The sequence below is a fragment of the Phoca vitulina genome, unplaced genomic scaffold (assembly GCF_004348235.1).
Source record: "Phoca vitulina isolate PV1807 unplaced genomic scaffold, GSC_HSeal_1.0 scaffold4, whole genome shotgun sequence".
Lineage (NCBI taxonomy): Eukaryota > Metazoa > Chordata > Mammalia > Carnivora > Phocidae > Phoca > Phoca vitulina.
The window spans coordinates 25905039-25920663 of NW_022589707.1; the positions used below are offsets into that span (position 1 = coordinate 25905039).

Below are 15625 nucleotides of genomic sequence, written 5' to 3' on the forward strand. Positions count from 1 at the left end.
AAAAAAAAAAAAAAGCAGGCAGTTGGAATCCTCACCAAAGCAGCTATAAGAGTAAGCTGACAAAAATTTAATTTAAATTTTTAAAAAAGCCTTGAGTAACTAAAAAAAAAGAGGGGAAAGGAGATGAAAGTATAAAAAGCAGACAATGCAAGTGCATGGAAGCACATATATACACACACCACACAAACAGCTACCTGGAATCATTAAATTTAGAGGCAAAGAGCCCTGCATACCACAGTAGCTGCATGGGAAAGACCTACGCTAAAAATTATTTGTTGTTTATCTTAAATTCAAATTTAACCAGGCATCTTACACTTTATCTGAGAACCCTGCCAACATCCCCTTTAATTTCCATATTTTGGACATTACCCCACATAATTATCTCCCTCCTGATCAAGTCAGGAGAAAAGAGAGTTGAGATTTCCCAAATCTAAATGTTTGTTAAATTTTGCTTGGAAAGCTTTTGAAAAAGTAGATTCCCATGTTCTATTGCAGATCTACTGAATCCACCTCTGGAGCACTGAGACCTAGAAATCTGTACTTCACAAAATCTCCAGGTGATTCTGACAGGTGCCAGATATTATACCTACTGCCCTAGAAGGGATTGTATATGTAAAATGTGAGGTGTTGATTCTCAGAAGAAAGGTATCATAGGTTTCAACTGATTCTTAAGAAATGCGATACCAAAAAGAGTCACTGCCTTAGAGACTAGTAATAAAGTTAAAAAGAACTATCATGCATTTTTCCACTTCAACTACAAAATTACTTGACACTGTCTCCTACAACTCTGTAAAAACTGCCCATGTCTTTTTGAGAGTTACAAGTAAAATAAAAATAGAAAAGACTTTTTTGAACTCTATCATATTTAAATAGTTTACGATGAAGTGATCACTACTCCATGTCTGTGTTATAGACTAACTTATTTTGAATATTCTTAAAAGTGGTAATTTGCTTTGGTAAGTTTTCCTTAAGAATTTTTTCCTTTATAACTATCACTTTGAATGGTAATTAAAAATGGAGCCACTGTCACTTAATCTAAAACTAAGTCATCTACTGAATTAAAAGCAGTTTTTCTTTAAATGTTTTTACCATTTATTTAAAAGAGTAAAAAACCCATGAATCCAAAGTAGGCATTATCATTAACTAAAAAAGAAAAGTTATGTATAAACGATTATTTATCTTAAATTTTCAATTTCTTTCTCTCCCCCGAATCATTCCCCTTAGTCTGTGAACATTCCTAAATTTTTTCTATCTTAAAAAAAAAAGTACTCCTAAATTAAATAGTAGGAAAAAATATGAGGCAGTAATGCCTATTCTTTCTCTCCTGTTTCATTACTAAATTTTTTCAAGAATAATTTATACTTATTGTCACCACGTCTTACCTTTCTTTAGTCAAGACTTATGGAGCATCTAATACAGTGACATTCAACCCCAGTGGCACATTCATAGCATCTGGGAAGCTTTTTCTTCTTTTTTCACAAGGGTACAAAGGCTCCAGGCCTCACCTGTAAGTGAAGCTTGTGCACCCATATTTGTTTATACACTCTACAGTTGATTCTAATGTGCAGCGAGAGTTGAAAACCACTAACATAATGTATGCCAGGCACTCTACTGGAATTACAAAGATGAATAAGACACAGGGCCAGCCCCTGAAGAACAAACGAAGTAAGAAAGTCAGGTAAACCTATTAAAAATGGTAAATGTTTTAACAAAGGTATATACAAACTGCTAAGGGAGCACAGGTAGGCCAGGATACAAAAGAGATGAGGGAAGTCTTTGGGTCTGGTTATTGAAAGACGAGCAGTTTACCATGCAAGACATGACTGAAAGGCCATTTCTGGAAGAAAGCAAGCATATACACACTTCTTAGACTTGGGTAATCTGGCTTTTCTCTATCTTCTCCCTGTTCCAAACTCTTATTGCCCTCTTAAAGGCCACCAGTGGAAGGAAATAATAAAGATTAGAGCATAAATAAATTATACAGAAACTAAAAAAAAATCAAGAGAACAGATCAATGAAACCAGGAGCTGGTTCTTTGAAAAAATTAATAAAATTGATAAACCCCTAGCCAGATTTATCAAAAAGAAAAAAGGGAAAGGACCCAAATAAATAAAATCACAAATTAGAGAGAAGAAATAACAACCAACACCACAGAAATACAAATACATATAAGAGATTATGAAAAACTATATGCCAACAAATTGGACAACCTAGAAGAAATGGATAAATTCCTGCAAACGTATAAATTACCAAAACTGAAACAGGAAGATTTAGAAAACTCAAACAGACTGATAACCAGCAAAGAAACTGAATCAGTAATCAAAAAACTCCCAACACACGAAAAGTCCAGGACCATATGGCTCCACAGGCAAATTCTACCAAACATTTAAAGAATTAACACCTATTCTCCTCAAACTATTTCATAAAATAGAAAAGGAAGGAAAACTTCCAAATACGTTCTATGAGGCCAACATTACCCTGATACCAAAACCAGATAAAGACACCACCAAAAAGGGCACCTGGGTGGCTCAGTTGGTTGGGCGACTGCCTTCGGCTCAGGTCATGATCCTGGAGTCCCTGGATCGAGTCCCGCATCAGGCTCCCTGCTCGGCGGGGAGTCTACTTCTCCCTCTGACCCTCCCCCCTCTCATGTGCTTGCTCTCTCTCATTCTCTCTCTCTCAAATAAATAAATAAAAAATCTTAAAAAAAAAAAAAAAAAAGACACCACCAAAAAAAAAAAGAGAGAGAGAGAGGGAGAACTACAGGCCAGTATCTCTAATGAACATAGACGCAAAAATCGTCAACAAAATACTAGCAAACTGAACCCAGCAATACATTAAAATAAATCAGGGGGACCTGGGTGGCTCGGATGGTTAAGCGTCTGCCTTTGGCTCAGGTCATGATCCCAGGGTCCTGGGATTGAGCCCTACATCGGGGCTTCTCCCTCTCCCTCTGCCTCTCTCCCTGCTCATGCTCTCTCTCTGTATCTTTGTATCTCAAATGAATAAATAAAACCTTAAAAAAAAATCATTCACCACAATCAAGTGGGATTTATTCCAATCAAGTGGTTCAATATACGCAAGTCAATCAATGTGATACATCACATTAATATAAGAAAGGATAAGGACCATATGATCATTTCAATAGATGCAGAAAAAGCATTTGACAAAGTACAACTTCCATTCACAATAAAAACCCCAACAAAGTAGGTATAGAAGGAACACACCTCAACGTAATAAAGGCCATATACGAAAAACCCACAGATAACATCATCCTGAAAGGGGAAAAACTGAGAGCTTTTCTTCTATGGTCATGAACAAGATAGGATGACCACTCTCATCACTTTTATTCAACACTCTGGAAGTCCTAGCCACAGCAATCAGACAAAAAGAAACAAAAAGCATCCAAAAAGGTAAGGAAGAAGTAAAACTTTCACTATTTGCAGATGACATTATACTCTATATAAAAAAACCAAAGACTCCAGCAAAAAACCGCTGGACCTGATAAACAAATTCAGTAAAGTTGCAGGATACAAAATCAAAGTACAGAAATCTGTTGCATTTCTACACACCAATAATGAAGCAACAGAGAGAAATCAAGGAATCAATCCCAATTACAACTGCACCAAAAATAGTAAAATACCCAGGATTAAACCTAACCAAAGAAGTGAAAGACCTCTACTCTGAAAACTATAAAACACTGATGAAAGAGGGTACCTGGGTGGCTCAGTTAAGCGTCAGACTCTTGGTTTTGGCTCAGGTCATGATCTCGGCGTGGTGAGATCCAGCCCCACGTCAGGCTCCTCGATTAGTGCGGAGGCTGCTTGAGATCCTTTCCTCTCCCTCCCCCTTGCTCCTCCCCCAACCTCACGCATGTGCTCTCTCTCTCTAAAATAAATAAATAAAATCTAAAAACAATGATGAAACTGAAGATGACACAAAGAAATTGAAAGACATTCCATGCTCACAGATTGGAAGAACAAATACCGTTAAAATTTCTATACCACACAAAGCAACCTAAACCTTTAATGCAATCCCTATCAAAATACCAACAGCATTTTTCACAGAGCTAGAACAAACAATCCTAAAATTTGTTTGGAACCACAAAAGATCCCAAATAGCCAAAGCAATCTTGAAAAGCAAAGCTGGAGGAATCACAATTCCGGACTTCAAGTTATATTACAAAGCTGCAGTAATCAAAACAGTATGGTACTGGCACAAAAACAATAAACCCAGAATAAAAAACCCAGAAATGAACCCACAATTATGGTCAATTAATCTTTGACAAAGGATATCCAGTGAGAAAAAGTCTTTTTCAACAAATGGTGTTGGAAATACTGGACAACAACATGCAAAAGAATGAAACTGGACCACTTTCTTACACCATACACAAAAATAAACTCAAAATGGATTAAAGACCTAAATGTGAGACCAGAAACCATAAAAATCCTAGAAGAGAACACAGGCAGCAACTTCTTTGATATCGGCTCTAACAACTTCTTTCTAGATAGGTCTCCTGAGGCTAGGGAAACAAAAGCAAAAATAAACTATTGGGACATCAACATAAAAAGCTTCTGCAGAGCAAAGCAAACAATCAACAAAACTAAAAGGCAACCTACAAAATGGGAGGAGATATCTGCAAATGACATATCTGATAAAGGGCTAGTATCCAAAATACATAAACAACTTATAAAACTCAACACTCATAAAATGAATAATCCAAAAAATGGGCAGAAGACATGAATAGATACTTTCCCCAAGAAAACATACAGATGGCCAGTAGACACATAAAAAGATGCTCAACCTCACTCTTCATTAGGGAAATGCAAATCAAAACAACAATGAGATATCACCACACACCTGTCAAAATGTCTAAAATAACACAAGAAACAACAGGTGTTGGCAAGGATGTGGATGTGCATTGTTGGTGGGAACGTAAACTGGTGTAGCCACTGTAGAAAACAATATGGAGTTTCCCCAAAAATTTAAAAACAGAACTACCCTTTGACCAGCAGTTGTACTACTGGGTATTTATCCAAAGAAAACAAAAACACTAACTCAAAGGGATACATGCACCCCTATGTTTATAGTAGCATTATCTACAATAGCCAAATTATGAAAACAGCCCAAGTGTCCAACAGATTGACAAATGGATAAAGAAGATATATATGTATAAATGGAATATTATTCAGCCATAAAAAGAATGAAATCTTACCACTTGCAATGACATGGATGGAGCTAGAAAATATTATGCTAAGCAAAATAGGTCAGAGAAAAACAAATACCATATGACTTAAATCATGTGGAATTTAAGCAACAAAACAAATGAGCAAAGAGAAACAGAGAGAGGCAAACCAAGAAACAGACTCTTAACTATAGAGAACAAACTGATGGTTACCAGAAGGGAGGTGGGTGGAGAGATGGGTTAAATAAGTGATGGGGATTAGAGTGCATTTGTGATAAGCACTGCGTGTTGTATGTTAGTATGAAATCACTATATTGTACATCTGAAACTAATACTAGACTGTATGTTAACAACTTGAGTTTAAATAAAAACTTAAAAAAAAAAAGGCCACCAATGATCTTCCGTCCCCCACTTATCTCCACTAGTTTTCCCACCTATAAAATGGAGATAGTAACAAAATTACTCTGAAAATTGAGAGATTAAATAATGTAGTATAGATAGTGGCATACAGTAGATAAAATCTGTTTCTTAGCCCTGTACCTTAGGTACAAAGGCTTTTCTCAAACCTATATTCCTTTTAATCTCTGCAATACTGGTACTGCTCCTTCTGGAAATTCTCTTCAAGTTCTGTGAAATGAGCACATACTCCGTGCTACACGCACTTCTACTTCAAGAATCATCCCGCACCTTTTCCTCTCCTTTTATTTTCTAAATAATAGTATAGCCAAAAGTATATGATCTCTGACCTCTCCTCTTTGCTATGTCCAACCTTCTCCTAGAAGTCTTATCCCATCTTGTGGCTTTAACCCACAAAGGAAGATTCCCAAATCTATATAAAATCTCTGGGCCTGACCATTCTTTCCAAGCTCCATTTCTACATTTCCCTATCTTCTAGGCATGTTCAAACAGATATTCTGCTAGCATCTCAGACTCAGTATAACTCAAATCAAACTCAACATTATTCCTCCCAGCTATCCATCTTCTTCTTGAATCCCCTAGTTGTTAGTGGTGGTACCACTTCCCAGTTACCCAGATTTTAACATTCAGAGTTATCCTGATTCTCCCATTTCCCCTACATTCATTTACCAAGTTCTGTTGATTCCAACTCTGAAATCTGTTAGCAATCATTTTCTTCTTCATGTCCTGTGAAACTACTTAAAGCCAGGTCTTAACACCTAACTCAGGTTCCCACCGTTCTTACTAGCTCCAATCTGTCTAGACCCCATGGCTCTCAACCAAGGACAATTCGGTCCTACAGGAAAACATTCTGATTACCATGACTGGAGGGAAGGGGGTGCTACTGGCACCAGATGGGCCAAGGATGCTATTAAACATCCTACAATGCACAGGACAGCCCTCATAATGTTATCCGGCCTCAAATGTCAATAATGTTGAGGTTAGGGGCACCTGGGTGGCTCAGTCGTTAAGCATCTGCCTTCAGCTCGGGTCATGATCCCAGGGTCCTGGGATCGAGCCCCGCATCGGGCTCCCTGCTCGGCGGGAAGCCTGCTTCTCCCTCTCCCACTCCGCCTGCTTGTGTTCCCTCTCTCGCTGTCTCTCTCTGTCAAATAAATAAATAAAATCTTTAAAAAAAAAAAAAGTTGAGGTTAAGAAACCCTGTGCTATTTAACAGCACAGTTCATCTTTGCATCTTACTTGCAAAGTACCTGATATAACTCATACACTGTTTTGTTCCCAGTTTCCTATTTTTTCTGCCTGTGTTGTGGTCTCTGGCATGAGCTTGCACCCCAACTGATGTCTACCATCCTCCTAGGCAGAAGTAATTTTTCTGTCTTCTGAATTTCCATGAACTGACTACTTTTTGATGCTGTACCATATATATATATAAAATGTATCTATGAATCTATAATCTTAACCTTATGTCTACCAAACAGGTGATCAAATCACCAACCTTCAGTGAGTCTAAAACCTACTCTACGGTATTATTACTGCTACTCACAAACACTGCAGTTCTCGTTTCCTCCCTGAGCCCTCTGAAATTAGGTTTACAGATGAAACTTGCTTCAGCTAACTGAAACCTGCGCAGAAGTGTAGTGATCTCTAAATGTATGTGTGGTGGGGGAGGGAAAACTTCAAAAACCAGTGTGTTGGAGCACCTGGGTGGTTCAGTTGGTTAAGTATCTGACTCCTGATTTTGGCTCAGGTCATGATCTCTGGGTTGTGAGATAGAGCCCTGCTTAAGATTCTCTCTCGCCCTCTTCCCCGTCCCCTCCCCCCCCATAATAAATAAATAAATAAATTTTTTAAAAAGAAAAATAAAAACCAGTGGGCTTGCTATTCACATTTCCTTCCCACTGCTGCCAGGACTGAGGAAAAAAGCTTAAGATTTTTGTTTTGATAAGTATAACATGCTACATTTTGTAAATTTAAGGTGTACAGCATGTTACTTTGATACATTCATATATTGTAATATGACTGCCATTGAAGCAATACTTACCATTACTACTTTACATCATTATAGTATATACATTATATATATTACTGTCTATATTCCTTATACTGTATGTTACATCTCTATGGCTTATGTACTACTTATTACAAATTTGTATCCTTAAATACCATCAATGTTATCCCCCCAACTTCTGTTTTTTGATGGTTTTTTTTTTTTTTTGCTTTTTTTTTTAACAGGTTTGGCTTTTTTAGATTTCACATGTAAGTGATATCATACAGTACTTGTCTTTCTCTGACTTATCTCACTTATTAGCATAATGTGTTCAAGGTCTTTCCATGTTGTCATAAATGGCAAGATACTATCTTTGTTCATGGCTGAATAATATTCCACTGTGTACACATAACACATCAAAAAGCCCAAGCTTAAAAGGAACTCCTCCAACAGCCTGAAACTCTATGTGACTTCACTGAGCAGGGCCCTTCTGGTGCTGACCCACATTAGACATATTATATAGAATGAGGAAATGCCATACAAAACTCCCTTCCCAAACCCACTCATGCTAAGATTTTAGGTTGTTAGTTGTTGCATTATATCCTTGTTTATCTTGATTCACAATCAATGTAAGGGGCATAATTTAATGTACCACTAAAAAAGGGAAAATGCTACTGATTAATATCATAAACCATTAATTGTACAATGCAGCCTGATTCCAGAGATCTTAAAATAGGGAAAATTATGGGTACTGAAATAAATGAAGTAGGATATATTTGGTAAAGGAATAAATGTAGACGTAGTTTTTGAAAATTATTTACATTCCCTGTTTATAGAAACACAGTGAACTAAAATGTGTAAGGAAAGTTCTATCACTAGGTTCACAGTGAAACATGTAAATAAATGTCATGAGAAAGAATGTAAAGATTGTACATCTAACCTTCAAAAAAAAATTTGTGAAATTCTCTTTTGACAACTATAGATGGTTCTATGGAACCCCTAGTTTTTTCTGACGTGCAATAATCTTTTGCAGTAAGTTACTGCTTCAGGCAATCAGGCTTTTAGGTCAGAGCACAGAACTGTATGTCAAATTCTCCCATCATGCTTTTCAACTTTAAAAAATTACTTTGCACTCTGCTCTAAGTGTTTTTATATCCCATGTTTTCACACTAAAATACAATGTTCTATGTATCTAACTATCCTTATTTTATGTAGAAATGGCTCCCAAAAGCACTGAACAAGTACTACTAATTTGCTTTAATGTGTGAAGTCTGAAAAACTCCACTAATGGTACAGCAACTTTCAGGTTTCTGCTTGCTGTAGGAATTTTTATATTTTATTGGTGCAATGACAGAATTCATTCATCTACAGAATGAAATTAGGAATGAATATTTTCCACATTAATAGCTTAGTTTACTTTTTGGTTAATAAGAACACTATAAATTTTACATTAATTATGATGGCAACTTACATTACTTTCAAATAAGAACAAAATTTCTGAAACCAAATTATGATTATGTAGTGAGGGAGAACTATATAAACTACTTATGAAGAATATTTAGCATGCATAAATGATTTGAACCATAGCCAATATCACCACCTGTACTTCAAAGAGCACCAAAAATTTCATTCGATTATCTAAATCTTTAAAAGCTAAAGCATTGTTTAGAAATGAAAATTTAGGTACACTAAATTTTCCCTCAAAAACTTTACTTCATATTCTACTTTAAAAAAAAAAAAGATTTATTTACTTTTTTTAATTAATTCTAGAGAGAGAGAGAGAGCACAAGCAGGAGGGGGAGAGGCAGGGAGAATCCCAGACTCCCCGCTGAGCGAGGAGCCAAGCTCAACCTCAGGACCCTGCGATCACGACCTGAGTGGACCACAAGAGTCAGATGCTTAACCAACTGTGCCACCCAGGCACCCCATATGCTACTTCTACTTTTCATAAAACTATTTTTTAATTTTGTGAATTCACGATTCCTTTGTTCATTCACTCATTGAACCATTCTATTCATCACATGCAACGTAATGACAGATGCTAAAGATATTATTTCTGCATGTAGGAATTCCAATTGAACAAGAGAAAAAAAGGCAGTTAAGCAGATAACCTACTATGCAAAACTGTATTAACACTAATGGTATGTTGGGGCACCTGGGTGGCTCAGTGGGTTAAGCGTCTGCCTTCCACTCAGGTCATCATCCCAGGGTCCTGGGATCAAGCCCCACATCAGGCTCTCTGCTCAGCAGGGAGCCTGGTTCTCCCTCTCCCTCTGCCTGCCGCTCTGACTGCTTGTGCTCTCTCTCTGTCAAATAAATAAATAAAATCTTAAAAAAATATACTAACAATATGTTATAGCGATCTGAGATAAATCTTGAGGGATGAGTAAGATTTTCATCTTTCAAAAAAGAGGATAGACCAGGAAGCAGTTCCAACACTCAAAGTGGATAAGAGGTCATCAGCAGAAAAAAAAAAAAAATACAATTTACTGTGTGTTTACTACATGCCAGATACCATTTACACGCATCCCCATATTTCAGAGGAAACTGAGGCTGAGAGGTTACATACTTTACCCAAGGCACTAGACATGGACTAGCATGTAGGTCTCTTTCAATTCACAGCATGATTAAATAACAGTGTATGTATCAGAGTCAGAAGTATTTAGATAAGAATGGAATACAAGACCAAGAATACCATTTTCAAGAGTTGGGCTTCCTTGTAAAGGCAATGGAGGATCCAGCAACTAAAAGTTTGGGAGTACAAAAACAACATATTAAAACATGGCTTAGGTACAGGAAATTGGAGGAATTAGTCTAGAGAGTTTATAACAAAGCCTAGCAGCGGCAAATACAAGGGAAAGACCAGCTGCGAGACATTCTTCTGACCCTACTTTTCCTCCCCTGGCTTTATTTCTTCCTTAACTGTGTAATCACAGACAGGTACAATCAATTTGCATTCTGTTCATACAGTAAAATTTTGTACTAAACAATAGTAGTTAATAACATAAATAACAACAATTAATTTAATAATCTGGTCAACTGAGAGGTAATAAACTAAAAATTAATATAAATGGATTACCTTTTCAAGCAAGAATTAAATTATTTGCATAAGACACATTTTGATGATAGGACTGACAAGATTCAGAAACAGACTGTACGGTAGAGAGCTCAAGGAGACAGAAGTTAAAATAAAGCTGCAGTTAAAAACCTAGATGACGGGGCACCTGGGTGGCTCAGTTGTTAAGCATCTGCCTTCAGCTCAGGTCATGATCCCAGGGTCCTGCGATGGAGCCCCACATCGGGCTCCGCTCAGCAGAGAGCCTGCTTCTCCCTCTCCCACTCCCCCTGCTTGTGTTCCCTCTCTTGCTGTCTCTCTCTGTCAAATAAATAAAATCTTTAAAAAAAAAAAAACAAGAACCTGGATGACTAGAATAATGGAAACAGAGAAATAAAGAGAAAAATGAGCAGGAAGAGAGAGATTTCTGCCCCACTTTGTGTAGGGGGAAGGGGGGAGTTTATGAATTTACTTTTAGGAAGGTTCCATTTGAACACATCTCATTAACTGTCTCCTGTGAAAAGGACCAGCCAATAAAAATGTGTGACCAGTGCTCAAAAGAGAAGTCAGGGCTGAGCTATGTACTTGAGACACATTCACAAAGATATAAAAGATAAAGGTATGGAAATGGATCACTCTTATCACCAGGGAAAGGTAGGAGGGGTTATAGGGAAAAAAAACCAAAAAGATCCTTTCCAACCAGTAACTTCTAAGTGTCTTCCTTCTAGAGCTTCAGAGTGACTTCCCTCTGTAAGAAGGGGTGTGAAATGGAATAATGCTTCTGCTTTCAGCCTTATACCACAATTTCATACAATTTAAAATTCACAGAATGGCTTTACTGTACAATGCAGCTGACCCCAGGAATGGAAAACATAAACTGTTTTTGGCCTAGAGTTTCTAAACTACGTAAAAAGATCTGTGAGACTGCTACAACAAATGAGTAACTTTAAAGAACTTCACTGTGCTTCTTCAGATAATATTATTTCCTATTAACCTAGTGGCCAAAGGTGAAAAGGTTATTGAATTTCATAGTGGTATCCTCACAAAGCATGGAAAGATGTTACTCTAGATTAATTTCTAAAATGCTTCCTACCTTAGAGCATATATGAAACTATACCAGTAGCGTAAAATTTTTCAATGTGTTAAACAATAATAAACTTTGTTCCAAAATTATCAAACACAAATTAAATTTAGAACCCGACACTATTTAATGTTAGGTATTTACAATTTTTACTAAAAACAAAAAGAACTATTGTTTCTCCTTTTTCAATATAAGCTATCAACAAATTAAAAACAAAGATAAACCCAGAAAAGGGTCCTATTATCAACTGTTAAAGGAGCATAATGTCACAAGAGCACCAATTTTGGATTCAGACAAACAGGATTAAATACCACCTCTGCCACTTCTTACCTAGGTGTCCTCAGGTGAATCACTTAAAGCTTCTGAAACCTTATTTTACTTATCTGTGAAACTGTAATAATAAAACCTACCTCAAACTTACAACATATTAACGAATGTATCCTCTGAGCCACCCAGATACTAAGTATGGGTACTATGTAAGTTAACAGCTTCACTTCTTCAGCTCTTCAACCAATAATGGAAATTCCAACAGCTTAAAAGCATTAAAAGCTTATTTTTTGAAAATTACCAACAAGGGGGCAGAAAAAGTAACATGATTTAAACATCAGTTTAAAAATACCACCTTTTAAAATTCTATTTCTGATTCTATACCAAACCTACTCCCAAAAGATTAAAAGAAATTTCAGATAACTAAAGTGGCAAGAGTGTTAGAATTTCACTTCACCAGTTACTTGAATTTATCCCAGAAGTTTAGTCAGTCTTCTTAAATTACTAAATATGGCAATGAAATACATATGAAAATATCTACAGAATTGTCTTACAAAACTCGAAATAAAAACAAAAACACCAAATTCCTTCAAATTTGAATTTTCAACCGGTAAGATTGGAGAATAAGACACCCTCCCCCTCCCCCTTTACAGAGTTTAGTGCCCTGAGAATGCCAGATAATGAGGAACCCTGTCATCTCAATTTGAAAAAAAAAATTGCTATTTTAGGCCTTTACAACACAGGGCAGGACTATATTAACTCTCATACTAAGTATAAGTACTCTCTCCTCAGCCAGATTCCAGCCACTTAAACTACTAATCACTACTTAAGAAAGGTAGAATAAAAACATGACAATCCCTTTAAAAACTTTTTAGCACTAGTTTTAAACGTGTCTGCACGCGACTGAGTACATTTTCTGTTACCAACTCACGGTTATTTACCAATGTAACACATGTGAACACTACACAGCAACTGTTGTATATACAAGGATCTGCCTACCAGGTCTGTGAATTATGGAGAATCTTGTAGTTCTCCCCATCTTGTTATTTTATTATCATTTTCACCAAAGAGCACAAAGGAAAAAAAAGGATTTCCAAAATTGAAGATGAGGCCGACTTTTGCACATTCATATCGGGAAGGCAATAAAACATTACATTTCGGTGCAAGTTTATATCACATCACAGGATATAAAAACACTTGGAGCAGAAAGTTCCAATTGAAAATATCCTTAGGCTTACATTAGGATTTCTTAAACACCATAAGGTGTGTTTCATACATGGATGTACTGCTTTGGAACTTAAAAAAAAAAATGAATACTGTGAAATTAAGAGTGGACACTTCGAAAACTGTAACCATCTTATTCACAGATTATGTGTCAGTCACTTCAGAGTTTGTGAAACGTCAAAGTCCTTCCCGGAAAATACTTAAAATTAGTAGGGTCCCCCTCTTCCCACGGGAATGGGCCCTCACAGTAGCCAAGGTAAAAGGAGAATAAGAGAACTAGTTCTATGATCAGATTTCTTATTTTAAATGCCTGAGAATTTAAGTCGTTCATCTGGTTTCACTGCTGTCATAGCATCTAAGATACAGCAAAAGGAGTTGCACAATCTCCCCTCTTCAGAAGTCCTAGCAGGACCGTGGAGCGCCACCAAATCGGCCCCCAGGGGGGCTAGTGCCAACCCTGGCCGAAAACAACTATGGGGAGGGGGTCTTTTTGTGAGCAACTCCGCTGCCTCCCAGGGAACACGGGAGCTGCAAAGCCTACAGCTAAAGCCGAAAAAAGAAAGAAAGAAAAAAAAAAAAAGGAGAGGGGGAGGGAGGGAGAGAGACTTCCACCGCGAAAGGAAAAAAGCGTGGAGAACCAGAAAAGGAAGCATTCTGTTTCTGTGAGGAGGGAGTAAAAGGGAGAAGTGAAGGTCTGCTTCCTAAGCGATTTTTTCCCCTTACCCCTCACCCCGGCTACAGTCTCCGGCCAGGCCATCGGGCTGAGCACCGCCCTTGGGCCGCTCCCAGGCCTGGACCGGACCCCTCTGCAGTCCCCAGACCCCGCGCAGGGCCCCGCGGCCCAGGCGGAACGAGAGGGTCCCCAGCGGCCGCCGCCCTCCGCGCCCCCCGCCCCCGCCCGCCGCGCCAGGCGACGCCGCCCGGCTCCCACTTCCTATTTTCAGAGCACACACCCTACAAGGAGCGGAGCGAGCAGGCCTGGCAGAGACCTGCCCCCGCGCGGGGCCTCGGGTGACTGACAGGGGCAGGCACTAGGGCGCAGCGAGGAGAGGAGGAGGAAGGGCAGCCGAGGGCACAGACCAATGCCCTTCCCCGGCGGCCATACTCCGGGCTGATACGCCGGGGTTCTACTGGCTCCCCCACGACGGACTCCGCCGCCTCCGCAGCTCTTACCTTCTCCTCATCAGACAACTGCTCCTCCAGATCCGCCATTTTCCTTCTGGCGACAAACCGCGGTGGCGGCGGCGGCGGCAGCGGCCACCTGACTTCCCCCTTTCCGTGCGGTCCTCCGCGCCGCGCGCCCCCGCCAAGGGAGGGGCCCGCAGCCCAGGCCGCCGCGCACGCGCCCCGGGAGCCCCGCCTCCCTCTAACCGGCCCGTGGGGCCGGCACGCGGCTGTGCGCGTGCGCGAGAGGCTGGAAGGCTTGGGAGGGGGGAGGAGTCACCTACCGCCGCCTGCTGCAGGCTTGTCCGCATCCTGAGTACAGGATTCTTTCTCCACAAGTGACCATATGGACCCAGTCTGCGACGAGTACATTCTGAGCCCTTGATTATGTTCCCATCAAGCCCTCAACTCTGCCAGCTAAAACGTGAAAAAGTGTACGAATAGAAGCTTTTTAAACAATCTGTTTTTTTTAATTACTAGAAAAATACTCAGTTTTTATTAAAATATGTACACACAACCCAGCCCATAATTGGAAGGTTGCTCTTGATATATTCATGCATTCATTTAAGAAATATTTATTGGTCCTTTATTGTGTGCCGGGTACTACGTTAGTCCCTGGGAATATACAGCCATAAGTAAAAACCAGAGAAACTACTGTTCTCAAGAGGCTCACTGTCTATTCCTTAAACAAACATTGAGTAGTTACAGAGAGCCCAGTAAAAGTTGAATTTCAGATAAACAATGGATATATATTTCACATGTAAGCATGTCCCATGAAGCATCTGAGATATACTAAAAAAGCGTTCATTGTTTTCAAATTGTATTGGAATCCGTTACTTTTATTTGCAAAATCTGGGAAGCTTACTTTGTGACACTTCAAGTTTAGCAAGAGAGTGAAGATGTAGTAAAAGCTGGATATATGAATTGTCTAGGAATTTTGTTAAAATGCTGTTACTGATTCAGTAGGTCTGTGATGGGGCTGGAGAATCTGTATTTCTAACAAGCTCCCAGGTGATGCCAATGCTATAGGTTTGGGATCACACTTTTTAGCAAGGCCTTAGAATTTAGATAGGACTTAAGACTTTAATCATTATGTTGTACACCTAAAACTAAATCAATGTTATATGTCAACTATATCTCAATTTTAAAAATATTTTTTAAAACTTCGTTCAGTAGAAAATGAGAAACTGTTGACAACGTTTGAACAGTGACATGACATCAGAAACATGTCTAGCAAGATGAATC

General features: G+C 38.7%; 1 protein-coding gene across 1 annotated transcript in view; it reads right to left on the reverse strand.

Moving 5' to 3' along the window:
- CAPZA2 (capping actin protein of muscle Z-line subunit alpha 2) overlaps window positions 1-14551 on the reverse strand; it is a 59287-nt gene extending 44736 nt beyond the window's left edge. Inside the window, exon 1 of the mRNA XM_032401722.1 lies at window positions 14390-14551. Coding sequence (XP_032257613.1) covers window positions 14390-14428 — 39 coding nt within the window. The 5' untranslated portion in view covers window positions 14429-14551. The remainder of the gene's footprint in view (window positions 1-14389) is intronic.
- Between the last annotated feature and the right edge of the window lie 1074 nt (window positions 14552-15625).